The sequence below is a fragment of the Desmodus rotundus genome, chromosome 4, assembly GCF_022682495.2.
Source record: "Desmodus rotundus isolate HL8 chromosome 4, HLdesRot8A.1, whole genome shotgun sequence".
Lineage (NCBI taxonomy): Eukaryota > Metazoa > Chordata > Mammalia > Chiroptera > Phyllostomidae > Desmodus > Desmodus rotundus.
The window spans coordinates 178,178,065-178,205,469 of NC_071390.1; the positions used below are offsets into that span (position 1 = coordinate 178,178,065).

The 27,405-nt window shown below is 56.1% G+C and overlaps 1 protein-coding gene across 9 annotated transcripts in view; it reads left to right on the forward strand.

Moving 5' to 3' along the window:
• The window catches only part of EVC (EvC ciliary complex subunit 1), a 51,355-nt gene that overhangs the window by 3,969 nt on the left and 19,981 nt on the right, over window positions 1-27,405 (forward strand). For 6 of the 9 annotated variants that reach the window (XR_008426624.2, XR_008426625.2, XM_053922366.2 and 3 more), the window contains exons 3-12: window positions 3,782-3,865; window positions 5,553-5,785; window positions 7,436-7,520; window positions 7,846-7,944; window positions 8,536-8,673; window positions 11,028-11,186; window positions 16,048-16,264; window positions 17,702-17,850; window positions 18,422-18,520; window positions 25,735-25,947. Coding sequence is in view for 7 of the 9 variants with exons in the window: in XM_053922366.2 (XP_053778341.1) it covers window positions 3,782-3,865; window positions 5,553-5,785; window positions 7,436-7,520; window positions 7,846-7,944; window positions 8,536-8,673; window positions 11,028-11,186; window positions 16,048-16,264; window positions 17,702-17,850; window positions 18,422-18,520; window positions 25,735-25,947 (1,476 nt within the window). In the remaining 2 variants the exon portion in view is untranslated. Of the gene's footprint in view, window positions 1-10; window positions 112-1,065; window positions 1,202-1,247; window positions 1,469-3,781; window positions 3,866-5,552; window positions 5,786-7,435; window positions 7,521-7,845; window positions 7,945-8,535; window positions 8,674-11,027; window positions 11,187-16,047; window positions 16,265-17,701; window positions 17,851-18,421; window positions 18,521-21,194; window positions 23,267-25,734; window positions 25,948-27,405 lie in introns of those variants that run through there. The other 3 variants (XM_053922370.2, XM_053922369.2, XM_053922372.2) reach the window with 3 other exon arrangements.

A 27,405-nucleotide genomic window follows, 5' to 3' on the forward strand; every position in this document is an offset into this window, starting at 1 on the left:
CTGTTCGCAGCACGGCATGCGTCAGTAATCCGACCCTTAGTCACTTGGTGCCGCAGCGCAGTGGTTGCAGAGTTCGGCTGCTCTGAGTAAGGCTTTGGTGAACGTTTGCATGTAAGTTTGTTGGTTTATTTGTTTTCATTGTGTTTTATTTCTTTTAAGTAAATATCTAGGAGTAGGAGTCCTGGGCCTCCGACACGAATGTTAAAAGATGGATTCTCGCCCTGGCCCGTGGCTCAGGTGGTTGTGGCGTTGTCCTGTACGGCAGAGGGTGTCCGGGTTGATTCCTGGTCCCGGCACACACCTAGCTGTCGGGTTCAACCCCTATGGGGGCATATGGGAGACAATCAGTCAGCGTTTCCCTCCCTCTCTCTCTCCCCACCTCTCTCCCTCTCCCCTCTCTCTCTCTCTCTTTCCCTTCCTCTGTCTCTGAAATCAATAAAACATATCCTCGGGTAAGGATAAAAAAAAGATGGAGTCTCCCTGTCCCTCCTTCCCGGCCCCAGCACAGTCCAGCCCAAGCCTGCCCACGGGGCATCGCTTTCTGCTTTGGGATCCAGGACCCTGGAACCCAGTCCCAGCTCTGCCACCTGTTTGCTGTGTGATGTTGGGCCAGAGACATACCCTCTCTGGGCCTCCGGTTTCTCAGCTTTATGATGACAGTAGTGAGCCAACTTCTCGGGGCCACCACCAGGGAGCTCTGTGATCATTCCTGCCACAGAGTAAGCGCTCAGTCCCCATTTGCAGGGATCCCAGTCTTTCCACCTTCCCAGGAGGCTAACTTATTTTTCCTGTGTAGTGATGTTTTCCCTGTTCATGACTTAGCCACGCCCAGCTATGTCCATTACCAGGCTAATGATTGCCAAGGGTTCAGTTAAAGATCTGCCCGTTCCAGTGACCGGCTTGCCCCAATGCCCTGCCTTCTGCAGACTGAGCTCGTCAAAGAACGTGCCCAGGGCTGATTTTGAGGGGGTGTTGGGCTGCGACCCCTGTGTCCTCTGACCCACAGAAAACTAAGGTATGTGTGCTTCCTGCCACTCTTCACATGAGCTCTGTTTTCATAAATAGCTCACATCAGCCAAAAAGAAACAGAACATTCCAGAAGGCTCTGGAGCCTGCGACTGTGCAGCCTCGGCCTTGTCCTCTCTGTGGCAGCCCTGTGTGTTGGCAGACGGAGAGGATGCTTCATGCTTTATGGACACAGGTGTGCGTTTGCTGAAAAGAACACCGCTACGTGGGTGCGGGGAATGGCTCCTCTCCTCCCGCAATTGCGGTTTTCTGAATAATTGCGCCGGTTCAGCTGAAGAAGTAGCACGCTGAAGTTCCCGCTGCATCCAGCGTCCTCAGCGCTGTATGGCTGCGACTGGGGTGACGGTGGGGACCGGGAGGAGCCCTGGAAGGACAGCTGTGAAAACCACCCACCTCGGGGGTTCCGGCGATGGAGCCGAGTGCGTGTGCTGGGTTCTTCTGGGTCAGCATCTGCCCATGAGTGCTGTGATGGTCACCGGGGCTGCTCCGGGGTGGGGGTGGGGGTGGGGGTGGCACGTTTCAGGCGGGCAGCTGGAAAGGCCCTAGCAGCCCAAGGTTTCCCAGCTGGCTGGGGCAGGTGCCTTGGGCGTGGCGGGGGCGTGGCCACAGCTCGGACCTAGCTGCCGTGCACAGGCCCTGGCCTCTACACCCTGCCCTTCTCAGTCACGGTTCTCACGGGAAGCACACTTTCTGTTCTGTCTCCCCTGTTGAAGGTGAGCCTCAGGCTGCGGGCTCATGCCCTTGTCTTGTTTGCGGCCTTCCACTCCGCCCTTTCTTTTCCTCTTTGGGTGAGGAGTCTACAACAGCGCCACACCCTTCTGCCTCCGTGCCCTTTCCTGGGGTCGGTGTGTCTCTGCTTGGACGTCAGCCAGGGCCGGGGCTGTGGGCATGCCACCCATGAAGTCACACAGGCCGAGTCCTGCCTCCCCAGACTCTGCCGTCTTGAAATTCTTAATCATGTTTGGACAGGACCCCACATTCACTTTGTGCTGGGCCCCACAAACTGTGTTACCAGGTCCGACAAAAGCCTTCTCACCTCTGCCACCCTTTGCTTTTGTACAGAGTGAGTGAGGCCTGGGGCAGGGGCCGGGGGCTGGGGGGGCCTCCCCCTGGGGTCAGAGGGGAGCCAGGAAGGCTGTGAGCTGGACAGCGAAGGGAACTGCATGTTTAAAAGGTCATTCGATTGCCATGTGGAGGATGAAATGGAAGCTGTCAACCCCTAAGCCTTGGTGGACCCCTGTGGAGCCAGAGAACCTGAGTTCGAATCCCAGTTCTGGCATTTGTTAGCTGTGTGACCTTGGGCACATAGCCTAACCTCTCTGTGTCTCACCTGCACTATGTGAGAAACGGAAGCTTAAGGAGATGGCACATGTTGGTGGTCTTTCCCCTTCTTGTCACCTAAGTCTGTTTTTATGAGTCCTAAGGGACAGGCAGAAATGACAAGAACCGGGGCCTTGCCCCTCCCTGCCCTGCTTCGTAGGGCACCATGGGAAACCCTCACTGGAGAATCACAGGGGCCTGTTTGCTGGCTGGGTCAGGTGCTGGTTTGACCCTTCACATTATGAGGAAGCAAAACATCTTCTATACCTTTTGCTCGTTGTCATGGAGCTCTTTCTTCAAGGTCTAGCTGAAAAGCATGGACGTAGAAGTGGAGGCTGTTGGGTAGAGATGCTCGAGGTCTGGGCACTAGGCTGCGGGCTTACCTGCCCGCTCACCTTTGTGCACTTGCTGTTTGTTTCCTGAGCCTTCATTCAGCACCGACCTTGCTGGGTGCAGGGGGTGCCCCCTGCAGGGCAGAGATGCAGAGGGGCGTGGGGAAGGAGAGTGGGCTGTGGATGAGTGCGTGCAGCCACGGTCAGGGTGGCTTCCTGGGGAGGCAGCTGCTGAGCTGGGCCTCCTGGGCCCCTCACCTCTACTCACAGCTGCCACGGTTTCATTCCTGTCTGGTCCCCCCCATTTTACCTAGGCGGTTCTGGGGACAGAGCCTCTACCTGGTGCTGTCCGGGAAGGCCAGGGCTCAGAGAAGTGGAAAGGCTTGTCCAACCCCTGCTTTCTGTTGACGGGTCTAATCCAAAGTCTTGCGTGAACATCGCCACGTTTAAGTGTTTATACCACTTGGCAGTGTTAATGTGATTCTCTTTGACTTTTCCACTAAAATAGGTAGTTTTTAAGAATACTCCTGTTAATTGTTGTCATGTTATTTACATCCTGATTTCTTTCAAAGGTAAAGACTTGGAATTAAATGAATGTGTTATTTAATATCTGTCTGTCCATTCATCCACCTGTGGGTACATCCATTCCTCCCCCATCCATCCACCTGCCCTTCCGCCTATTCATATCCATGTGCCCATGCACCCATCCACCCATTTGTCCATCCATTATTCCATCCATCCATTCATCCATCCACCCGCCCGTCTGTCCATTCATTCATTCACCCCCCCATCTATCTTTCCAGCTGTCTGTACATTCCTCTATCTACCCATTTGTTCATTCATCCATCCATCCATCCATTCACCTGTCCATCCATTTATCCATCTATCTGTGTGTTCATCTGCCCATCCATCCATCCACCTATTCATCCATCCATCACCCACCCTTCTACCAAGTGAGCACGTTCCTAGATCTGTATGTGCCAGTTGTGGTCCCTTTCCCAGGCCACTCTTACAAATAGGGTGTGGTATTTGGGAGACCCTTGGTGGCTTATCCTTCATCCTGTGGAAAGCCCCCCATGCCATCTGTTCTGCTTCCTTCCCAGGAACACGACCTGTCTGTCAACAGCAATGTCACAGCGTTCGCCCTGAAGGCCAAAGTCGTCTATCCCATCAACCAGAAGTTCCGGGTAAAGGTCCCAAGCTCCTTCTTGGAAACACAATTATTCAGTAACGGACTAGAGACTGGGGCAGGAGCGGTGGGGTCAAACGTGCAGTTTCGGGATCTCATGGAGGGTTGAAGAGGGATGAGGTGAGGCTCTGTAACTGGGCAGCACATCAGGGCGGACCCCCCTACCCCCGACCCACCGCCAATGATAACGTCGTCAGGGTCAGCGCGCGCCCCTGGCATCTCGAGGCAAGGAGCTGCCATCGCCTGCTATGTCCTCAGGGACACAGGTGACGGCACGGTGGGGCGGCCCCACCCTGCCCATTTAACACTCATACAAACACTGGTTCGGACAGAGTCCCAGCATCCAGTCACCGTCCCTGAGCCCGACGCCAGCGGCTGACACACACTGAACACTTACTGCAGGGCCGGCAGAGGGCTGAGCATTCGTCCGTCAGGCATTTCAGCCTCGAACTACCTCTGTAAGATATAGATAATACTGTCACCTCCACTCTCTACACGAGGACGCCGGGCCCAGAGAGGCCCCTGGCCTGCCTGAGGTCACTCTGCAGGCAGTGGCAGGCCAGCAGCCACCTCTCCTCCCACCTGCCTGGCTGCAGGTCTTGTGCCTGGAGGCAGGAGCTCGTGCTGGCGGCCGGGAGTCTTGCTGAGAGCGGTGTACCCCAGGCTGCCCTGGGGAGCCCTCGAGGGGTGAGACACCTGTGAAATAAGAGTTTCCTGGTCAAGTCAGTTGGGGAAAATGCTGCCCGCTCTCCGGGCAGGAAAGAGAACCAGCTCTGGAGTCACGCTGAGGTCACGCAGACTCCGTTAGGTTTTCTGGGGGACCCTTACAGTGAGCAGAGGGCATGGTTCACAGAACTGGGCTCTGGAACACACACGGGGAACCACTTCGTTCCCTTAACTCTCAGGGGGGTGGATGGAGGGGCAGACTCCCAGGGCAGGAGCATTTCTCTACCCTCAGCACCCGCCGCAGGGCAGCCTCCGAAGGGGATGACCCAGGGTCAGGGGAGCATTGTCCTCACCCCGGAGGCTGTCCCAGGCTGGTTGGGGGACAGCATGTGGTGTCAGGCTAGACAGAAATGACCAGGGGCCTGTGGAACCTGGTTTGGGCTGTCGTCAGAGAAGGTAGGCTTGGGAGGGGCTGCTTCAGCCTGGGGGTCAGCCTGGGGCACAGACTCCTGCTCAGGCTGTGCCGAGCTGCAGCCTTTTGTGGTCACGGCAGGGACTGCGTTTGTGTGATGAGGAACTTTGAGCCAATCCGAGGGCAGTGGGGTGCCTGCTGCTTGGAAGGCCTGGGGGCAGGAGGTGCCACCCAGGTCAGTGTGGATGAAGAAGAGCTGGGTGGTCAGCAGGTTAGTGGACAGAGCAGGCCGGGGGATCTGAGACAGCAGCGAGAGAGGTGGGCCAGGTAGGCGGGCTGCATAGAGGGGTCTGGGAGGGGGCGTGGGCCAGTGCTGGGGCCACCAGGAACAGAGGCAGGCTCAGACCTAAAGGGTGGGGGCTTGGTGCAGAGCGTTGGCCTCTTGGGGATAAGGAAGCTGGAATTCGGGACACTCCCAGCCCTCCCCAGTGTGCCTGGGGCTGGCCCCCTGGGAGCGGCTGGCACATGCAGCGGGTGGAGTTACCCAGACTCCTCCTGGTGGTCACACACATGCACTAAGCCTTCATTTTCTCTTCTGCCGCCCCAGCCGCTGGCCGACGGTTCCTCCAACCCGTCTCTGCACGAAAATCTGAAGCAGGTGGTCCTGCCCAACCAGCTGGTGGAGGCGTCCCCGTCCAGCAGCCTGGGGAGCCTGAGCCAGGCCGAGAAGGACGACTGCAGCTCCTCGTCCAGCTTGCGCTCGGCCACCAGCGACGACCGGTTCCTCAGCCGCTCCTTCCTCCGGGTGGACAGCTTCCCTGAGCTGCTGGCCTGTGAGAGGTGATGAGGGGGCAGGCGGGTGGGCAGCAGACTCGGACTGGGGATCCTGTCCTTGTCGGGGGAGAACACAGAGGCCCAGAGAGGTTCAGCCATGCAGCCATGGACACATAGCCACCCAGCGTCTGGGTGGGACCCTGTGTCCCTGTCACTGGCCATGCTGCGTCACTGGCCTGAGGGCTGTGGAGTCAGGCTCCAGCCTTGGGGATAGGCATTGGGGGCTGGCTGGCACGGCAGCAGCCAGCCCTGGTTAAGCACCTTGCATGCACTGGGCTGGTGCTGGCACTGTGGGGGGACCATGTATTGTGGGGGCACAGGGGTTAGGCCTGCATCACCGCCCACCCTGTCAGCACACCTCGGACAGGGTCGGCGATGGGTGCCGTATCTGCCGTGTGTACTGCACGTTTTTGGCCCAAATTTTTGAGGGAAAAATAAGGATGTGACCTATACATGGGTAGTACTAATTCTGTATCTGTATAAATGTTTTTAATTCTTTTATTTATACTTTTATACTAACAGGGTACCTCTAGAAAGCAATAACGATAGCCGTATGCAAAATAATGCCCTGGAATACGATAATCAGTTTTGTTTCTAAATATAAGTAAATTGAATTAAAAAATTGAAACAAAAGATTTTATTCCCTGAAAGTTTGGGCCAAAAACACAGGTGTGCGTTATACATAGGAGCGCATTATGCACAGTGAAATACAGGGAACTACTAGTCAGTCAATGAATTAATGCCTCCTGGCAACCCTGTCGGGTAGGTGCTGTTTTGTCCCCATTTTATGAAGAATAAAGTGAGTCTCAGAGAGGCTGAGTGACTTGCCCAAGGTCATACAGCAGGTGGTGAAGGGGCCAGGGCTGACCCCACCACCTTATCTCCAAAGCCCACGCTCAGCGTCATCAAACCACCCAGCCCGAGCAGGGCCCCGTGTGTGGTGGGTTCGCAAGCACCTCAGCCTGGCAGGTGTGGGGATCGGTCCTCAGGCCCCTCTGCTCTGAATTCTGGTGAGGTCAAGGGCACTGCACACAGTCCAAGGCTGTGGAAGGAGTGGGCCCAGACCCTGAGTGTGGTGTGGACCCTGCAGGGGACCCTGGGCAGGAGGGACTCCGCTGAGCAGGAGCCTTGTTGGCTGGGCCCGGCACGCGGGGAGGGGCTGTTTCTGAGCATTTGGACCATCTGACAGTTTGGGTGGAGTGTAGTTACTTAGACGCATTTATTTACACACTGCCTCTTATCTGCCCCTGTGACCGTGTGACTAATACTTGATTTCTCTGAGCCTCGATGTCCTGAGTCAGTTTCCCCGTCTGTAAAACGGGCACAAGAATGGCTACATTTCAGCCCTCAGAAGGGTGACATGTGATACTCGATGTGCAAGTGACCAGGAGGAAGTGTTAGTCTCATTTTTCCCACCTTCTGGCTCTTCCTGTCTCGTCCCTGAGGTCCAGGCAGTGGTTTTCTTCCGGTCACCAGTGGGTGTCAGGCCGCTCCTGTGGTTCCCTCTTGTAAACCGCGGCTGGCTGTTCGGAACCCCCGCGTGCCGCCGAACTGCAAATCTGGAGCCAGGACGCACGCGGCTCGTACCGAAGTGTGGCCTCTCTCTGCACCTCAAACACACTAAAGGTCTTTTCCATCTCTCTCGTGACCTCGCAGCGCTGACCTTGACTTGTGCGTCTGTAACCTGCACTTAAAAGGTCTGCTAGAGCTGGACACGGCGCTGAGGCAGGACCAGCACTCGGTAGGTGGCATGGTGGGCTTGTCACCCTTTCGAGGCGCAGGACCGGGGCCACAGGCTCTCTGTGCCCTGAGTCCCCGAGACCCTGGGGGACAGGCGTGCTCAACAACGGAGCCAGCACAGCGGGAATGGAGAGCAACATTGGGCACGGACCCCGAAATGGCAAAGCAATTCCTGCCGCTGGGGGCATGGCTCCGCTTTACCCAGAGAGAGAGACAGGCGGACAGACAGACAGAGCGACAGAGAGAGAAGCAGGAGGAGGAGGAGAGGGAGGGAGACACCGTTGTTTAAACTTTTCCCTTTGTTTTATTTCCTTCTCTGGCCATAGATGTTTATTCAGATTTTTAAAATGTGTCTCCTTGACATTTTCCCAAAAAAGAAGTCTGATGATGAATTCTACCAGAAGATTCTTTCAAAACAAGAAAGTGTAAGTCTTCAGCCTATTGTGTCAAGGTAGCCGAAAAGCGGTTTGTTACGATACGTAAAACTTACGAAAGTGTTTCTGCTTTCATGGATGAAGCAGTCCGTTGCCATACACACTTTGAAACACCACATAGAGATATTGAAGTATGTGTACGGATATAAAAATAACAAAGTGTGTTTTTAAAGTGTGAGACAATATCGGAAGCAGAGAAAAGAGAAGGAGGTCGGTCATGTTCACTACTGGAGGGAATCACCACGGATGTTATTTTCTGCCCAAGCTTGGGGTATTTTTAAATATATAATTTTCCACGGCTTCGTAAGGATTGAAAGATCCTATTTCACTGCTTACTAAGTATGGTCTATTTTTCGTGGGCGATGAGGAATATAGAAGAAAATAATCCATTATGCTTGAGCTCTATATTTAATGAGAAAAAGAGATTTCTGTCACAAGCCTGAAATGGGACCACACCTGGAGCATTTAATTGCAGCTAAGAAATATGGCATGATGATGAGAAAAGCCAAAGCATTTCTTTTTCTAGAACTTAAGAAACATTCTATTTTTTTCCCCTTTGTTTCCTTTCCTTTGCTTTTCCAGGATTTACAGGAATTGGAAAAGGGGCTCCAGGTCAGACTGTCAAACACAGAGAAGCTGGGTGCTGGCGACTCTGAGTTCGTCACCTTGGCGGATGTAGAGAAGCAGGAACGTGAGCGCTCCGAGCAGCTGATAAACAACGTACGTGGTGGGCGTTCTTTCCGCAGGAAACCGGGGTTTCGTTTGCTGAGAGGGGAGCAGCAGTGCCCCGGGAGGGCGTCCAGTACTGGGATTCCCGGGTGGTTCTGCCCTGCAGCCAGGGATAAGCTTCTGAATGACGCCACAGGGGGGTCTGATGAAGGGCCAACACTTTCTTTTTTTTTTTAAACCGATCCCCCTTGTTTAGATCTTAGGTGGACCTTTTTATAATGTAAGCAAAGGTTGCTGTGATTTAAGTTCAGAGAGGATGGCTTCCCTCAGATATCTCCTTCTGGCTTTTGGGTTCCTTCCACGCCCACCCCCCCCTTCACATATTATATATTAAACAAACATTTCCTCGGCACCAGGCATTGTGCTGGCTACTGGGGATTCAACGTGAACTTGGACCTTGCCCTGCCCAAGAGATGCTCAGGCCAGCCTGGGGGCGGGGTGGGGGGTGTCGGGGACCAACAGGTGAGCAGATGCAGACTTATGAGCCACAAATGTGAGAGATGGAAACACACAGGAAGGCCGAGCACAGTGCAGGGAGGGCTTTTGGAAGAAGTGTGGGCGCTCGCCAGTGGGCGGATAGAGAGGGTGGCCAGGAGGGCCCGGCCCCAGGGTTCTCCACTCCTGCCAGGAGGGGAGTCCCTTCCTGTTCTAGGACGACCACACAAGCTGCCGCCGGGGTCCCCTAAAGAGCTGCAGGGCCAGTGCAGGAGGGATTTCATGAGGGTGGGTGTGGTGGGGAGGGGGAGGGGAGGAGAAGCGGGAGTTCACGGGTGGGATATAATGAGGTAGGGGAAGAGGGTGCAGAGGGCCAGTTCTATGGAAATAAGAACCCCAGAGTGAGAAGCAGGCTGGGAGGAGAGGTGGTGAGTCTGCTTGAGAGCCTGCAGGTGCGTGCGTACAGAGCCCCCCAAGCTCGGGTGGGAGGGCAAGGAGAGCGGGTGTGTTCTTAGGGGGAGCCTGGGAAGGGAGGGCGCTCGGCCTGGGCCCCGTGGCCCCCCGGCCTCCCGAGGCAGTGGGCCATCTCATCCATGCCTGTACATTTCCGGCAGAGGGGGCGCGGTTCTCAGAAGAGTCTCTAAAGCGTCGGTGACCTGCAACCACGGGGCACTCCTGCCCAGGAGCGTGCGGAGGGAGCGCAGAGGAAGGGGCCTGTGCCAGATCTTGCATCCTGGCAGCAGCTGAGGAGCAAGGGTCCAGGAGAACCAAGACAGGACAGAGGAGCAGGGACTTGGAGGAACCAGGAGAAAACCCTGTTGCGGACGCAAGGGAAGTCTGGGCTTGTGAGAAGGACCACGGAGCCTCCTGGCTCTCTGGGGCTGGAGGAGAAGCCGCCACGCTGGCTGGACGTGGACTGTTTGCGGGTTCAGAGGGTTTCACGGACGATCGTCTACATCCTCTAGCAGCAGCTGGAAAGGAGGCGTCTGATGGGCCAGAGGCACAAGTGTGGGTCTGGTGTCCCTGACCCCTGGCCCCTGTCCTGCAAGATCATGTGGGTCTGGGGCCCTGACCCCTGACCCCTCCGTGCCTGTCCAGCAAGAAATGTCTGTCTCAGCGGCAGAGAGGTGGAGCCGAGATGGAGGCATCCAGAGCTGGGGGCTGAACAGACCCGGACCACAGCTGCCTCTGCCTCCCGTCAGCTCAGGGGCCTGGCCCGAGGGCCCTGCCTTCCTGAGCCTGCTCCTCTGTTTCATCCAGACACAGAGCACGTGAAGCACAGAACCGCCGGCTGTAAGATGAAAAAGGGCAGCTAAGACCCTCAGCGACGTCACTCTCAGTTCTGAGAGGCCACAGGGACGGCAGGGTACTGCCTTTCTCAGCTGCTTGGCGATTCCAGCTCTGCTCCCGATGAGATGGGGAAGGAGGGTGGTGTTAGAGAGAATGCCATCATGGCCGGCAGCGCCTCTGCCTTCTCCTCTGCTGTGCATTTTGGACAGGAGCTAATATTTAAATGGCCATTGGCGCTTTCATTTCCAGGACATTATTTTTATTTCCAGTTTAATCCCTTTTAAAGATCTGGAAGCTTCCCAGAGCACACTGGAATTCCGTGCACCCACCGCCCGCGGGAATCAGCCCGGGGAAGGGCCCTTACACTGTGGAAGCTGGTGCTGACCTCCGTAGCGGCCTCTCATTGCCGTTTGCTGACCGGCGCTGGCAGCGGCATGAGGAGGGACCTCCAGAGCATGTGATTATTGCCAAGATAAACTTGCTCCGGAGTGAAGATGGTTTAGAATCTCAGCTTGCGATAAGGAGCGAATCGAAATTCCCGAGCCTGAACCAGATAGCTTTATAGCTTTCCTAACTAAGTCTTCTCCCCCCGCCTCTTGCTTCTCATCCTCATTTCACAGATGGAAGCTTTCTGGAAACAGATGGAAAACATCCAGCACTTGCTCGTGGACCAGTTTAAGTGTTCCAGCTCCAAAGCCCGGCAGCTCGAGATGAGCCTGACGGAAAGAATGATCGCAGCGGAAGGGTGGCTGCGTGACTCCCAGGATCTGCAGACTCTGGTATGCTGGGGGGTTGGGAGGGGGCGCGAGGGACACAAACCAGACATGTGGGATCAGGACACCTGAAGTGTTGTACGGGTCATGCAGGTGAACACCTTCGTATTGTAGAGGGGGAGAGAGCCCAGAAATAGCAATGATCCATCCATCCATCCATCCATCCATCCACCATCCATCCATCCATCCTTTCATCCATCCATCCTTTCATCCATCCACCATCCACCATCCATCCACCATCTATCCTTTCATCCATCCATCCACCATCCATCCATCTATCCACCATCCATCTATCCTTCCTTCTGTCCTTGCATCCATCCATCCATCTATCCATTCATCCACCATCCACCCATCTATCTATCCTTCCATCCTTCCATCCATCCACAATCCATCCATCCATGCAGCATCCATCCATCCTTCGTTCCATCCTTTTATCCATCCACCATCCATCCATCTATCCTTCGTTCCATCCTTTCATCCATCCACCATCCATCCATCTATCCTTCCTTCCATCCATCCATCCATCCATCATCCATCTATCTATCCCTCCTTCCCTCTTTACATTCATCCATCTACCATCCATCCATCCACCATCCATCCATCCATCCACCATCCATCCATCCATCCACCATCCATCTATCCATCCCTCCTTCCCTCTTTACATTCATCCATCCACCATCCATCCATCCATCCACCATCCATCTATCCATCCCTCTTTCCCTCTTTACATTCATCCATCCCCCATCCATCCATCCATCCTTCCTTCTGTCCTTTCATCCATCCACCCATCTATCCACCATCCATCCATCCATCTACCATCCATCCATCTACCATCCATCCACCCAGTCATCCATCCATCTGTCCATCCACCATCCACCATCCACCATCCATCCTTCCATCCACCCTTCCATCCACCCTTCCATCCATCCTTCCATCTACCCTTCCATCCATCCATCCATCCATTTATCCTTCTTCCCTCCCTTCCTTCCATTCATCCACCCTTTAACCCCTCCATGCCAGGCATGAAGGCACCTGGCTGGCTCCATATTCCTGCAGCACGGAGCACTGTTTCTGAACCCTGGCTATCCATTGACATTATCTGGGGAGCTCTAAAAATGCTGATGCTTGGGGCCCAGAGAAGTCCCCCCGCCCCGAGATTCTGCTTTCCTCAATCGGGGGTTTTCAGAGCTCCAGATGGCCATGGTGAGCTGTCCTAGGTGACGCTCCATGGGGGTGGATGGAGCTTTGGTTCGCTCCCAAACCGCCTCATGGGTCACCTGGGGAGCTTTCAAAACTGGCCCTGCCTGGGCCCCGTGCCCAGAGATCCTACCTGAGGGGTTTGAAGCAGAGGCCCCAGCTCTGCTGGTTTTAAAACTCCCCAGACAATTCTGATGTGTAGCGGGGAAGGCGGACCACCGGTGCAGAGGCCCCTGCGGAACCACCTTCAGACCTAGGCTCAGCCACTGGAAGCCGTGTTACCGTCCACTGTCACTCAGCCCCTCCGAGTTTCAGTGACTCTCTTTATGAAAGAGTGGTCCCAGGAGCTGTCACGGACGAGGCCCGGGAGTGCTCACTGACCCATGACACCCTCGTCACCAAGTGTTGGTCTGTGGAGGTTTGGGGCTCACCCTGCCTCTGACCCTGGGGATGAAGTCACACCGTACATTTCGGACCTGTGCGCCACCCAGGTCACGTCCGGCTCAGAAACCTCCAGTGGCCACCCTGCCCTTGGCTCACAGACTCAGCTGGTCAGACCTGGGAGCAGGTGCCGAGGGGCCAGAGGGGGTTCCTGCAGCTGGCACCTTGGAAGGGGAAGGCCCTTCCCTTTGCTTATGAGACCCACACACCGTCTGCTCCTAAGCACGGTCCGCAGACCTGCAGCGTGAGCGTCGCCCGAGAGCTGGTCAGAAATGCAGTACCTCCCCGCCCCATGCACACAGCCACTGGAGGACTTTATATGGCTTTTCCTATCCGGCTGCTCACACAGCCCCCTCGTCTGCCTCGGTGCTGCTAAAAGATAGGCAGGTATGATGCTCACAGTGAACAGATAAGGAGCCCGCTAAGGACCAGCCGAGGACCCCACCCTGCCAATGGCAGCACCGAGCCTGCACCCCAAGCTTCCTGGTGTGCTGCCCAAGCCCCTTTGAACTGGGTTTTAATTTGATTGGGCTGCTGATATGAATGCTCGTCAGTGGAGAAAAACTTTTCCTTTTCTAACTCTTCTTTTTTTGTTTAATTATTATCCTCTCAGCAGGATATTGATGCAGGGAAAACATGTGTCTTTAGCCGACTCTGGCCTAAGTATTTGCCAGAAACGTCCAAATAGGAAGGAGGGAGAGAACTGTGCAGGTGCTCTGTGCGCTTTTCCTTCAGCTAGCGTTGGATGGGTTCAGCCTACTCCCAGCCACGTCCCATTACAGAAACGGTGTTGCGGACTCCGGCCAGAGGGCTGAGCACGCGCCCCAGTCCTGCGTCTGATTGGCCGTGCAACTTTGAGCAGTTCCTCAACCTCTCCGTGACTGTGACTCAGTTACATCCTCTGTAAAATGGGATCAGAGTGGCCGCTGCTTGGGGAGTGTTAGGAGATCCGACCTACGCCAGGCCATTCAAAAAGAAGCCGGCGCCCAGGAAGCGCGCATGCGTGTTAGTGGTCAGACACGTGCAGGCCACAGGTCCGCGGGCCAGACGGACGTACGCCACGGCAGCAGTGGGCGTTTGTGCAGGAGAGGGCGGATTAGCTCTGCCTGCCCCCGCCCGGCCCCCCACCCCCACCCCACGATGCACTTAGGGCTGTGTTGTAGATGCACTCGAGAAGAATTTCGGTCCGCAGGCCAGCGTCACGGGCCTGGAACGTGTCACGTGGCCTGGATGACCGTCAGAACGGAGCCCTGGAATGGGCCCGGAAGGTTATGGAATCCGTCTCTTGGGACGCTTATGGACAACTGGAAGCCACGAGCGGTGTGAGGGGCCCGGCTGCAGAAGCGATGACAGCCGCCCGTGTCCCCGGTTCCAGCTGCTGTGTTGGCTGCTTTGCACATTGTAGCATCTTTAGTCCCTATTAGCAACTCTGCACTTTAGAGGTCCGAGGAGGACCCTCTGCCCAAGGTCCTGCAGCTCTGAGCCCTGGGCCCTGCCTAGCGTCCCTTTGTTCGGGCTCACCTCTCCCCTCCCGTCGTCTCTCCTGCCCAGAGCCGGGGCTCTCATGAGGAGCCTGGAGGGCCTCAAGGCGTGAGCGCCTATCCTCCCGCGCCCTCTAGTGGTCATGGGCCGGCAGGCTGCTGGTGGGGCCTTTTGATTGAAGGAGAGAAAGGTGAAAAGCCACTGTCCCTTGGGCTACTTGTGTGGGCTTCCGGAATAAACCTCATCGTCCTTGTCCATAGTCGGGGGTGGTTATTCTTGCCCTGTCCACACAGACCAGTACGGCTCAGCCGCAGTGAGGCCCAGGCTGGGCAGCGGGTGGCCCGGACTCAGCCCCTGTCTTCAAGGGCTCTCAGTTTAAGACTGTCCTCAGGGTTAGCTCCTTAAAGACAGAGGCACGTGGGCAGCGGAGAAGGGGCCTGGTGGGGTGGGGAAGATCAGAGCCTGTCCAGGCCCAGGGGTGAGTAAAGGGAGGCAGGGGAGAGGTTGCAGTGGGAGGCCCGGCATGCACCAAGGCCTGGGGGAACTGCAAGCTGGGTGTTCAGGGCAGCCAGAAGCTGGAGGTGTGGAGAACTGGCTGGGGACTCAGCCAGGCCTGGTCCTGAAGGCTTTGTGCACCATGTCCCGGAGTCTGGACTGGGTCTGAGAGCCGGGGCTGGAGGGTTTGGGCCAGGGGACCACAGAGCCACGTCTGCATCTCAGAAAGACCCCATCTGCCACGCGGGGGCAGAGTGTAAGGGGATGATGGGGGACTGGGAGACCAAGAATGGTCCGAGGCAGCAGCCCAGGGCAGAGGTGACCAGAGCTGGCCTGAGCTGGCGTGGCTGTGGGTGGGCAGGAAGGTAATAGAGAGGGGGGATCTGGACCAGGCAGGATTGCAGGCGGGGGGGGGGGGGGGGCAACTCAGGCCTCTGCTGGTGTCACATGGCTGGTGGGGCCCTGGTGAGGTGGGAAAGGACATAGGCCTGCAGCTTCACCTCGCCCCACATGCTACGGCAGTGTCCCTGCAACTGTAAAGTGACCCACGTGCCATGGCAGTGTCCCTGCAGCTTCACTACAACCCATGTGCCACAACAGCGGTGTGCCCGCTCCTTCCACTGTCCTCACTCCCATCCCACAGTGCTCGTTCATTGGGCATCTGCTCTCTGTGACTTAGAGCCGGCAATGCAGACCTCAGGGCCCCCTTGGCCTCTGGTCAGCATGTCCTGTGTGGGGGAGGCCTCTTTTTCAGGAGTGGTGTCCTGAGTGATGACGACTGGTAGGACAGGGTGGGGCCGGTTCTGAGGTCTGACTCTGGGGCAGGGGCCTCCTCAGGTCTCTTAAAGCCCCAGCACTCAGGCTCTGTGAGGCTCAAAAGCCCAGAACCCCCGTGACGTCTCTCCGCTCCCTGCAGTTCTTTCCAGGGGCTGTGGTGGCCACAGGCCCAGGGGATTGGTGGAGGGAGGGAGAGAGGGCTCTGAGAAAGGTGGGTTTTCCTCCTCAGTGGTTGTGTGCACACACTGAGTGCCTTCCCAGAAGAGTGGCCCTCTGCGGAGCACTCAGTGCGCTCTAAGCGCTTTGCATGTGTTATCCAGTGTCCACGTCCCCATGTCCCCACGAGGGACGATGTGGTCCCTGTCTGAGGAGCAGACGCAGGAGACTCAGGGGAGGTGGGGGCCCCAGACAGAGCCCGTTGCTGTTAACAGATGGGAGACGTCCCACCAATCGTGCGGCGTCTTTCTCTTCTTAGGACGCCCTGGAAAGGATGATGGGGCGGGCACACATGGCGAAGGTGATCGAGTCCCTGAAGCAGCAGATCCAGGAGGAGACCAAGTGCCGGCTGGCCGCCATCTCCCGCAGCCTGGACGGGCTGACCGCCGAGGGGAGACTGTCGGCGGGGCAGAAGGAGGAGCTGTTGACCCAGCAGCACAAGGCCTTCTGGGAGGAGGCTGAGCACTTTGGCAGGGGTGAGAGAGCTTCATTCAGCAGGGCCCTGGTCTGGGGCACGGGCCTCCCTGGGCCACCAAGCTGTGGGCTGTGTTGGCGGGGTGTGGGGTGCGGGGAGGGGGGCTTGGGTTTGGGGACAGCCCTTGTAAGTGTCCCAGTTCTGCCCTGGGGGACCAGTCACTCAAATTCTCTGAGCCTCACTTGCCTTCTCCATAAATCGGGGTACATATGAGCTGTCTCCTTGGGTGGGGCTCTCCTGCTCCATTGGGTCGTCGGTGATTCAGGAAGAGCCCAGGGTCTTAGCAAAGGCACCTGGAACATGCAGAGGGCCAAGGAGGGTGGAAACGCCCAGAGGAGACACGTGCCTGTCAGCTGCAGCCACAGCCCTACACAAGTCACAGGCTCTTTGTAGCTGCCGGGTGGGTTGTGTGAGGCAGGAGAGGGTGCCCGGTGTGGCCACTTCCCCTACACAGTCCTGCTCCCAGGCCGACTCTGCGGAGTGGCAGGTGAAGACATCAGGGGCCCCGACACTTGGTCCAGGTCAGACCTTCAGTGGGACCCGCGAGAAGAAACCCTGGCCTCTCACTGCAGGGCTGGCACCACCTCTGCGCCAGCTTCCTTGCACCCTGGGCAAGAAACATGCCCCTGGGCCTGGGGCCTCTCGAGTCTCATCAGGACATCCGCAGGGCACCTGTGTGCCTGACAAGGTCCCCATCAGGCTCTGACCCCACACACGCCTGGACCCCACAGTTTGGGCCACCCTAACAAGATGCCGTGGACGAGGGGCCTGAGCAACTGACAGTTATATTTCTCCCAGTTCTGGAAGCTGGAAGTCCCAGCCGATTTGGCTCCTGGGGAGGCCCACTCCCTGGCCTGCACGTGGCACCTCCTCGCTGTGCCCGCACGTAGCAGAGAGACAGCTCTCTCATGTCTCTTCCCCTTCCAAGGCGCCAGCCCTATGTGACAAGGCTCCAGCCTCATGACCTCATTTAACCTCAATGACCTCCTTACAGGCCCCATCACCAAATGTAGAACCACAGGAACACAGTTTGGAGCAAGTTGAGAGCAGGGCTGGACCCGGACCATGGGCTGACCCCAGCCCTGGCACTGTGCTCAGCATGCTGCTGGGGTCGAAGGACTGGGTGGGGTGGGGGGTGGGGGCCCTCCCCCCGGCTCACCTGCCCCAGCCCACGGGGGACCTTGCCCTTGGGCTGCCCCCGCCCCAGGCTGTGGACCTAAGAACTCTAAGTGGGTGTCTCTCCAGTTACTGTGGGGCCACCGGCTTTGAAGGGCCAGGGACCCAAACACCGGCCTTTTGGAAGCCCAAATAACACAACAACAATGAAATGGAATTTGCCCCCCCAAGCCGCACGCTCTCTTCGCACTGGCAGAGGAAGCTGGGGCAAGTTTTGGCAGGAGAGTCACCCGGGATGTCCTGTGGCTTGTTTCAATTTCAGAGTTTGTCCAGCGAGCCAAAGATCTGGTCCAGGTGTCATGGGTTCGCCAGGCGGAGGGGACGGCCGCACTGATGCTGGCCCAGGAGGAGGAGCGGAGGAACTTCCTGGCAGAGGCGCCACTGACTGCTGACCCCGACAGGCTCCTGCAGGTGACCTGCTCCTGACTCAGCTGCCACATCTGTGGGCACGTTCGTCCCGGGAGCAGCCATGCAGGCTGACTGCAGTGTGGCTCAGTCCCTGTCACCGTGCACGGGAAGCCGGAGGCATCCAGTGGACAGGAGGTCAATTCTTGGCTTCCCGTGTGTCAGCCCATGACCTTGGCTGGGTTCTCCGAGCCCTGCCTCCCTAGCTTCCTGGTCCGTAAGCTGGCAGTAAGGGCCCTGCTGGGGGGGCCTCCCCGGGCCTGCGCAGTGGTCCCCAGCAGCAGGAGTCAGAGAATGCTGTGTCCAGGAGAGAGCAGTTGTGGGGCAGCCTGCTAGCACCCCCGACACGGGGCTGGACAAGTGCACAGCCCAGGGTGTCCTGGAGACTGGGCTTGAGGGGCGTGGCCTGGGCCTCAGTGTGCAAGCGGCAGGAGGCTTCAGACCCCGGGCCTCAGTTTCCTGAGTATGAATCATGGGCGGACATCCTTTAGATCTGAGAGGCAAGGGTCAGGCAGGGAGATTTTCTAGAAAAAAAATCTGCATTTTTCTATCCGATTCAGCCCGTTTTTACTCACAGGCTTTCCACGAGGTCCTGGAGCGGCAGCGATTAACACGCAGTGACCTGGAGGAAGAGGACAACTTCAGAACCACCGAGGCCATGGCTGCGCTCTGCCAGGTATGTGGCCTCCTGGTGGGCCGGCCCCCAGCCCTCAGGGTCTGAGTGTGCGCCAGAACCTCACAGCCTCCAGGGCCCGGGCCACAAAGCCCCAGAGTGGCTTGCCCTGTGTTTTCCAAGGGTTGTACATACAGCGGCCTGTAGGGGGCGGAGCTGGAAGCAGGGAGACTGGGGAGGCCTCCCAGTAGTCCAGGCCACTGGGGCCTAGCTGGGGCAGTGTAGGCGCGGGGGTGGGGAAGGTGGGGGTTGGTGAGAAGGTGGGGGCCAGTGTCTGTTTTCATGGTCAACGTCTCAGTGTCCTCCCTTAAAATGGGGATGATAAGCTTTCTTCAAGCTTTCAAAATGTGTCATGACTATTAGTACATCACTACCTAGGGGGATGTGAGTGCACAGGGGGACGTGTATGCACAGGGCGGCGTGTGTATGCAGGGGTGTGTGTGCACAGGAAGGTGTGTGTGCACAGGAAGGTTTGTGTGCACAGGGGTGTGTGTGCGCAGGGGGGTGTGTGTACTCAGGATCGTGTGCCTGCCCAGGATATGCTCATGAGGGAGCTCGCCGTGCAGGCTGGCGGGCCGTTTCCCAGACCCAGTGCACAGGGGAAGTCTCCCCCTTTGTCAGGGCTGGACGCGCACCGCACGTGGGCATGGTGGCTGGGAGGTGGATTTGACAACCACCTGACGGTTCTCAGGCTGCTGAGAAAAGTGAGAAAAGTGCACTTTCCTAAATTCCCACTTGACCTTTAAACAAACAGCAGAGTCTCAGCTTGACTGACTCTAAAGTCAAGAGTGGCGAGACAGACGCCACTAAATGACAGGTCTCGGCACCGCGTGCTGGGATTTCTGAGCCCCGGCCAGAGGACAGGCGCAGGCTGAGGGCTGCGCAGACCTGCTTGCTCACCCCTGACCCCCCTGCTCACGCTCTGTCTCTTGAAAGGCTCCCGGGGGGGGGGGGGACAGTGCAGTGACAGACCACCACGCTCGGGGCTTCTGCGCCTCTGGCTCTCACGAGGAGTCAGGGTGAGGGAAGGAAGGGAAGGTGAGACTCTGGCCTCAGGGAGGGCAGAAACAACAGACACTGATGAAGGGTTCAAGGGTAGGCCCCACGACATCCCTCACCTCTGATCCCAAGGGCAAGTTCAGGCGCTCCCAAGACCACCCTCTGGCTCTAATTCTCTAACGGACCTGTGCTGGAAGCTGTTCTGCTCGCGGTCACGGGTTACGGCAGCAGAAGGTACAGATTCAAGTCAGGGAGAGACAGGGCCTGTGGGGTGGAGCCTGGAGTTCCCAACACGAAGCTCCCAGTGCCCTGTCCCAGCGGAGGCCTGGGCAGCCCTAACTCCTGAGGATGACGTACAACCTGACACACTGCACCTCACCAACCAAGGAAGCTCCCTCGAGCCTCGGTGTCCACGGTGTTTGTCGCGGCGCGGTCCCATGGACATGCTAGACCACACGGACATGCTAGACCACACGTGGGGGTGGCCTTAACCTCCAGCCCCCTGCGGGTCAGCTGATACCTCGTGGCCAAGGCCCCACCCTGATGCCATCATTATCATAGACCATTGGATGGGGCTGAGATCCCCAACAGCCAAAGAGAGCCTCTTATCAGGGAGGACATTCCAAGAACTTAGAGGTCACCTTCCAGGAACCAGGGCAAAGGTCAGGCCTCTCTGTCAGCAGGGTCACTTCTTTCGTGCACAGCAGTGACCAGTTAAGGTGTTTTGTTCAAGGTTATGCAGCTGGGGAGCCTGGATTCAGACCTAGGGCTCCTGACCTTCAAGTAGGGAGAGTGAAGTATTGGGGAGCAAGGGAAGGCAGAGGAACGTGCAGTCCCCCCCACGAGGGTGCAGCTGGGCTCCCCGAGGGCTAGCCCAGGGGTGACACAGGAGAGGTGATCAGTCCAAACAGATGAATGAACGAACAAGTAAGTCAAGGAAGGAGGGAACCCACTGAACTGCTGGCATTCTGAGGGCGGCGCCTGAGTTTCCTGCGGCTGCCGCAACAAGGTAACACAAACCCAGTGGCTAGAACAATAGGAAGTTATTACCTTCCATCTCTGGAGGTCAGGAGGCCAAAGCGGGTGTCCCTGGGTGAAAGGAAGGTGCCGGCAGGGCAGTGTTCGTCCTGTGGGCTCCAAGGGAGAGTCTGTTTCCTTGGCTTCTCCAACTTCTGGGGGCGCCCCCGTTCCTTGGCTCGTGGCCCCTCCTCCGACTCAAAGCCAGAGGTTTTGTGCTGCTGCCTCAGTTCCCATCATCCCACCTCCTCTCGCTCTGACTCCCCGCCCCCTCTTTCACTTACAAGGAGCCTGTGATTGCATTGCACTCACCTGGGTACCCCAGGCTCACCTTCCCGTCTCAGGGTCCTTAACTTGCTCACATCTGCAAAATCGCTTTGACCGTGGAAGGTGGCATATTCCGGGGGTTCAGACATGGACACCTTGGGGAGCCACTACTTTGCCTACCACAGACTGCCGTGGTGTGACAGAGGGCGAGTCAGTGTGCGTGGCCCTTCATCCAGGGTGAAGGGCGATGCGTCGTCGCTAAGGGTGCAGAGTAGGAGAGAAATGGACTGGCACGTTCCCGCCCCCCTCCGAGGTGGCACGCCAGGGCAGCGTGGCTCTGCTTTCACTTAATAAAGCTGCTGCAGGGAGTACGTTACGTCTTCTTCATTTGCAGCGGTGAAACTTGCCCGAGCCCTCACGGTACTACCTGCTGACTGGCTACACCCGCTCCTTCCTTTGGTAATTTCCCCAAGCCGCTCACCTCCCTGCACAGATGGGCCAAAGTGCCCAGGAGAGAAGTCGCTCGGAGCGCAGACAGACCGAGTGTGGGCCCCTTCTGGCTGTGTCCCGGCTGTGCGGCCCTGTCCTTGTCACTTAACCTCTCTGATCTAGGAACCCTTAGCGGCCTTCCTTACAGATTGATTGTAAGAAAGAAGCCCCTTAACACCCAAAAATGCCACCCGCAGCCCTTGGGATAAGGCCTAACACCCTTAACCTGGCCCTTGGTGACCTGCCAGCCTGGTCTGGACGCTCCCACATGACCTGACCCATCTGACTTGGCTCAAAAGACCCGCCAGTCTGACCCTTGAGACCAGCTAGCCCGGCCCCTAAGCAGCCCTCCTGACGGAGCCCACAAGGCCTGCGTGAGCCTGCCCGCCCACCACCTACCTGGACTCATGCCCCTTGCTGGCTTCCTGCCAGCCAACCTCAGACATCCCTCAGTTCCCCAAAGGTGCCCTGGAGCCTCCTGCCCCAGTGCCTTTGCACGTGCTGATCCCCAGCCTGAGACGCGGTTCCCTCCATTCCCTCGGGTTTGCTTGTCCTCATTCTGGTCCCACTTACAAGTCACTTCTTCAGAGGGCCCTTCTTGACCCCTCTCCAGACCAGAGGCTGCCACCCTCGCCGCCATCACACGTGTCCCAGCAATGCCTGCCCCCCTGGGCTGCGCACTCCCGAAGGTCATGGTCCACTGCCTGTCCCCTGCCCTGCGCCTGGCACAGAGCCCACAGGCAGTGCCGGGGAGACACGTACAGGAGCCATGTATGCCCGCTGCGAGGATAAAACCTCTCTACCCCACAGTGGCAAAGGGCCCCTGCTGTCTAGGGGCCTACCCCGTAACCAGGGCCACATGAAGTGACAGAGATGTATCCTCTCGGTCGGTGCCCTGGCCAGAGGGTGGCGGACCCAGGCTGGGCCTGATGAACACAGCACATTCCACCCTCTCTCGTTTCCTGCTCACGCCAGCGGGCTAGCCTGGGAGTGTTCCTCCCCGAGCCCAGTGGAGGGCTAGCCTGCACCCCAGCACACTCCACACCTGCCTCGCTTTATTGGCCAACACAGGTCACATGACTGAACCCAACGTTAAAGGACAGGAAGGTACTCCCCAGTCCCGGGGGTGGTGGGGGTTGGGGGGCAGAGGGAAGCTTGCTCTGCCGCGCCGTCCCTCATCATTATTCATACCGTGTTCACCGTGTGTAGTGCACTCCCACGTATGGTCCACATCCACGATTTTGGCCCAAACTTTCAGGAAAAGAATCTTTCACTTTAATGTTTTAATTCAGTTTTTTATTTGTTTCAATTTAGAAACAAAACCAATGATCATATTCCAGGGCACTATTTTGCATATGATATCATTATTGTTTTCTAGAGCTACACTTTTAATGCATAAGCATAAATAAAAGAATTAAAAACAGTTATATAGATACGGAATTAGTACTGCCCATGTATAATGCGCATCCTTGTTTTTCCCTCAAAAATTTGGGCAAAAAAGCGCACATTATACACAGCCAAATACAGCGATCAACCCTTAAAGCAGAGACTGTGTTCACAGAGGTGCTCACAGATGAGAAAGTGGAGACTCCCTTGTCCAGGGCAGATGTGCTTCTGCCCAGGCCCGAGTCCTTTCTCCGTGAGAAGTCTGGGGCGGGCACTCAACCCCCTGGAATCAGGCTGCGGACGTGGAACCCCGAGGGAGGGCACAGAGGCAGGGTGAAGGTTTGCCTCGGCCTGGGTCCCCTGGGCCCCTGGGCCCCTGTGTGAGGGACAGTGTGGGACCCAGGCCTGCGGCCAGCCTCTCTCCCCACCAGGGCCCCCCCGTCACTGGCTGCCCGGACCCACACACATGCCTGAAGAGAAGTGCCACACATTAATTCCGATTCTATTTCAGGCACAGAATAAATCAGTACCTCCCGAATGAAATGTGTCAGCATTAAGCGGCAAGCGGTGTGTTTTATGGCCTGTCAGAACATGTGACAGGGATGGCAGAGGTGGCTCTTTCAAGGGGGCAGACAGGACCCTGCGCGTTTTTTATTGGAAACAGCCTAGGTTCATGGACCGTGTAGCTTTTACCAAGTTAAGCTTTCTTGAATCTGCAAACAGCACGTTTTTGTGGTTTGACAGCCGTGAAGGAAAAAGGAATGATCGCTACGGAACGATCGAGTCCCAGGTGGGAGAATCGGTTTTAAAATCTGTCTCCTGGCAGGAAACCGGGGCCTGCTGAGGCCGGGGGAAATGTGAATCGGCCCCGTGCGTTTAACCCATTTTGTTGTGAACTGTAACACACGCACATTCCCCACGGACGAGCCGATGATCATTAAAACTCCATCCAAGTGACCGTCACACAGATGAAGGGAGGGACGTGGCCAGGCCCCCAGGAGCCCCCGCGCATCCCCTCTGAATCCCGTAGCCTCCCTGCTCCCAGGAGCCAGACCCTGGCTCCTTCGAAAACCCAGTCCTTGCTTTCGTACAAACAAAGTCATGTGGCACGTGCTCCTGGGCGACAGGTGTCCTTTACCCAACTTGATACCTGGGGGATTCATGCGTGTCGTCGCGGGTGGCGGCTCATTCTTCCTCATCGGTCTGTGTCGGGCCGTTACATAAACACATCTCCATTTACCCCTCCGCTGCTGATGGGCACGCGTGTGGCTCCTCAGTTTAGACTGTGACACGTTCTGCGGACATAAACGTCCTTGGAGCTGCCATCTGATATACTGGTGCACGCCTGTCTCTTGGGCGGAGACCAAGGAGCGGAGTTGTTGAGTCAAAGAACAGAAGGAGATTCAACCCAGTCTCCGCAGTTACTGCTGTAGCCACCAGTTTGGTTAGCGTGTGTACTTTATAGATACTTCGGTGAGAAGTAACATCTGTACAACACCAACCTTCCAATCCAGAAACGTGGTATATACCCGCACACTTATTTAAGTCTTATTTAATTTTCCTTCATGTTGTTCACAATTTCCATCTGTAGGTATAATGTTTGCTGTAGGTTTTTTGTGGGTTTTTTCCAGATTAAGGAAGTCTCCCTCCAAGCTTCCTTCCATTTCTGTTTGGCTAAGAGTGTTGCTTATGTGTGCAAATTAAATTTGTAAAATGATTTTCCCCATCTAGTCACACAATCATCATGACACGTTTCTGCTCTGTTCTGTTAACGTGGCCCATTGCACGACGGGGCAATGCCTGTGAGTGCGAACCAATCCCGACGTTTACTTCTTCCTGCGAGTTCAGCCTGTTAGCCTTGTGGAGGAAACCCCTTTATTTCTAGTCACGCTCTTTTTCTTAAAGACCATTTCATCTACTATTAGTGTAGCAAAAAGCGACCCCATGTTCACTAGGTTTGGGTGATAGGCTCATTCACTCATTTCAAAATAAATTTACGGGAGAGCATGGGGGCTGTAAAATCGGGGGGCTGGGCCTCATAGGTGAACTGGTGCGATTCGCTTAACCTCTGTCTTACCGGACAGGTGAAGCCTCAGTCTCTCACCTGTGAATTTCTTCCATCAGTTTTGGGGAATTTCTAAGCCATTGTAACTTCGAATATTGCTTCTACCTGGGCTCTCTCTTCTCTCTGTTGGGGACTCCAGTTAAAAATGTTGGATTTTTCTGCCCTGGCTGGTGTGGCTCAGTGGATTGAATGCCAGCCTGTAAACCAAAGGGTCACAGGTTCGATTCCCAGTCAGGGTACATACCTGGGTTACAGGCCAGTCCCCAGTAGCACGTGTGTAAGAGGCAACTACACATTGATGTTTCTCTTCCTCTCTTTCTCCTTCTATTCCCCTCTCTCTAAAAATAAATAAATAAAATAAATAAATCATTAAAAATTTTGCCCTGGCTGGTGTGGCTCAGTGGATTGAATGCTGGCCTGCGAAGCAAAGGGTTGCAGGTTCAATTCCCAGTCAGGGCACATGCCTGGGTTTCAGTCCAGATCCCCAGTAGGGGGCGCATGAGAGACAATCACACATTGCTGTTTCTGTCCCTCTCTTCCTCCCTTCCTCTCTCTCTAAAAAAATAAATAAAATTTAAAAATAAATTGTGAAAAATCTTTTAAAAACATATTGGGTTTTCTGATTGCATCTTTTATGCCTGTATCTTCCCCACGCTCTCCATCCTTACTCTCTCCTTGCTTTGTTCGGGTTTTCTCCTGACCTGTCTTCCAGCACACTTCCTCGCTTCAGCTGCGTCTGGCCGCCATTAAACCTGTCCATTGGGTTCATAAAATTGGACCGTGTTCTTCAATTCTAAAACGTCTGGCAGGTTCTTTCTAAGCGAAGGAGCACCGCTTTTTATACTTTCCAGCGCTTCGCTATTAGGTTTAAGAGTAGCTGGCCTTCACGAGCCCAGAGGCGTCGATGCCATAAAGCCCATGTCTTGTCATTCCACCCTCTGCACTACCTGCGGGTTGGATGTGTAACTCTGTCGCGTGGCTCTCTCGGGTTCAGGAGCTGTTCCGCAGCACCGTGGAAACGTTCCAGGCATTCGTGGACTCCCTGTTCCTGCACACGCTCCCAGGCGTGACCGGCCTCTCCCGGGAAGAGTGTGAATACTTGAGGCAGGAGGCCCAGGAGAACGCAGCCCTGCAGCTGGGGAAGTCGGATCGCTTCCGGAAACAGCAGTGGAAACTGTTCCAAGATCTCCTGGAACGAGAAAAGCAGGTGCGGGTAGTTTGTAAAATGGGGAGGGCGGGGGTAGCGGCTGCGTTTTTGAAACTTAGGAGGAACGAGGAGAGGTTTCATTCACCGAGCATCTCCTAGTGCCTTCGCTGGGCGCTTTACCAAGGTTCTGGTTGCCAGCCTTTCACCAGAGCCCTCAGTGGGCTGGGGGGATGGCAAAGCCCTTCCGTCCCAGGATAGGGGGTCAGTAACTAGTGCCTTCGGCTGACCCACTGAGAAAGACCAGCAAAACCTGTTCTTTGCAAAGAAACTGCAGAAGGTGGTTCACAGGGCAGTGGATGGGGGGCGGAGACGAGGGGCTACCCACATGTGACTCCTGTTTTGCAGTGAGTCTATTTCACTGTTAAAACCGTGTATATGGCCCTGGCTGGGTGGCTCAGTTGGTGGGAGAACCGTCCCATACACCAAAGGGTTGCAGGTTCGATCCCTGGTCATGGCACATGCCTAGGTTGTGGGTTTGATCCCCGGTCAAGGCACATACGGGAGGTAACTCTCACATCAATGTTTCTCCCTCTCTCTCTTCCACTTTCTCTGTTTCTCAAACCAGTGCATGTATCCTCGGGTGGGGCTTTAAGAAAACATGTACATCTGCACTAGGTAGAATAACGCACGCAGAGAGGCCCACTGCCACCTCCCAGACCCAGAATATGTTACTGAACAGGGCACAGGGGTCCCTGCAGTGTGATTAAGGATCTTGGGATTTGGAGCTTATTCTGCATTATCTGGGTGGGCCAAGGTCATCGCCAGGGGCTCTTTAGAGACAGCTGTGGTTTGCAGACTGGCCCCTAACCTTGGAAGCTGAACCCTGGGTTTCAGCCAGAGCAAATCCGTTCACGGGCTGGGTGACAGGAGCCTGTCAGCTGACCTTTAACAAATTCCGTTTTGCACAGGCTCTGTGTGAAGGAAAAACTGGGGATTGGGTCACGGCCTTTTGCACAGTGTTTAGCCCCTTGGTGACGTTGACATTGAAAATATCGGGATTCCACTTCTGGTAAATTATTAGGCAAACACCTATGACTCATCTAAAACTCTGGGCAGAAGCTTAAGTTATTTTAGGCCAATGCCACACTGTGCGCCGCTTCCGGTTTCTGCCCGTATCCGTTTGCCTTGCAAGGAGAAGCAGGCACGTGAGTTTTTCTTGGCTCGCTCAGAAGTGTTTTGCATGCAAGAAGCAAGATGGTTAATGACCTCATCAACTGATTAAAGAGGTATGACCCCAGACTGTTTGGTCAAGGTGTATAAGTCATAATTAACTTACCCATTGATTATTTAATTGCCTTAAATCACCACAAGGTATTTGAGGTCCGTGTCCCCTCCCACTTTCCATGTTTGCTGGTGAAGGTGAGAATGAGGGACGAGCTCTCTGCGGCTCAGGTGAACATTGAGTCGTGAGGGTAAAACACCAACAAGACCATCCACGGAAAAGCGAACACACCCGGA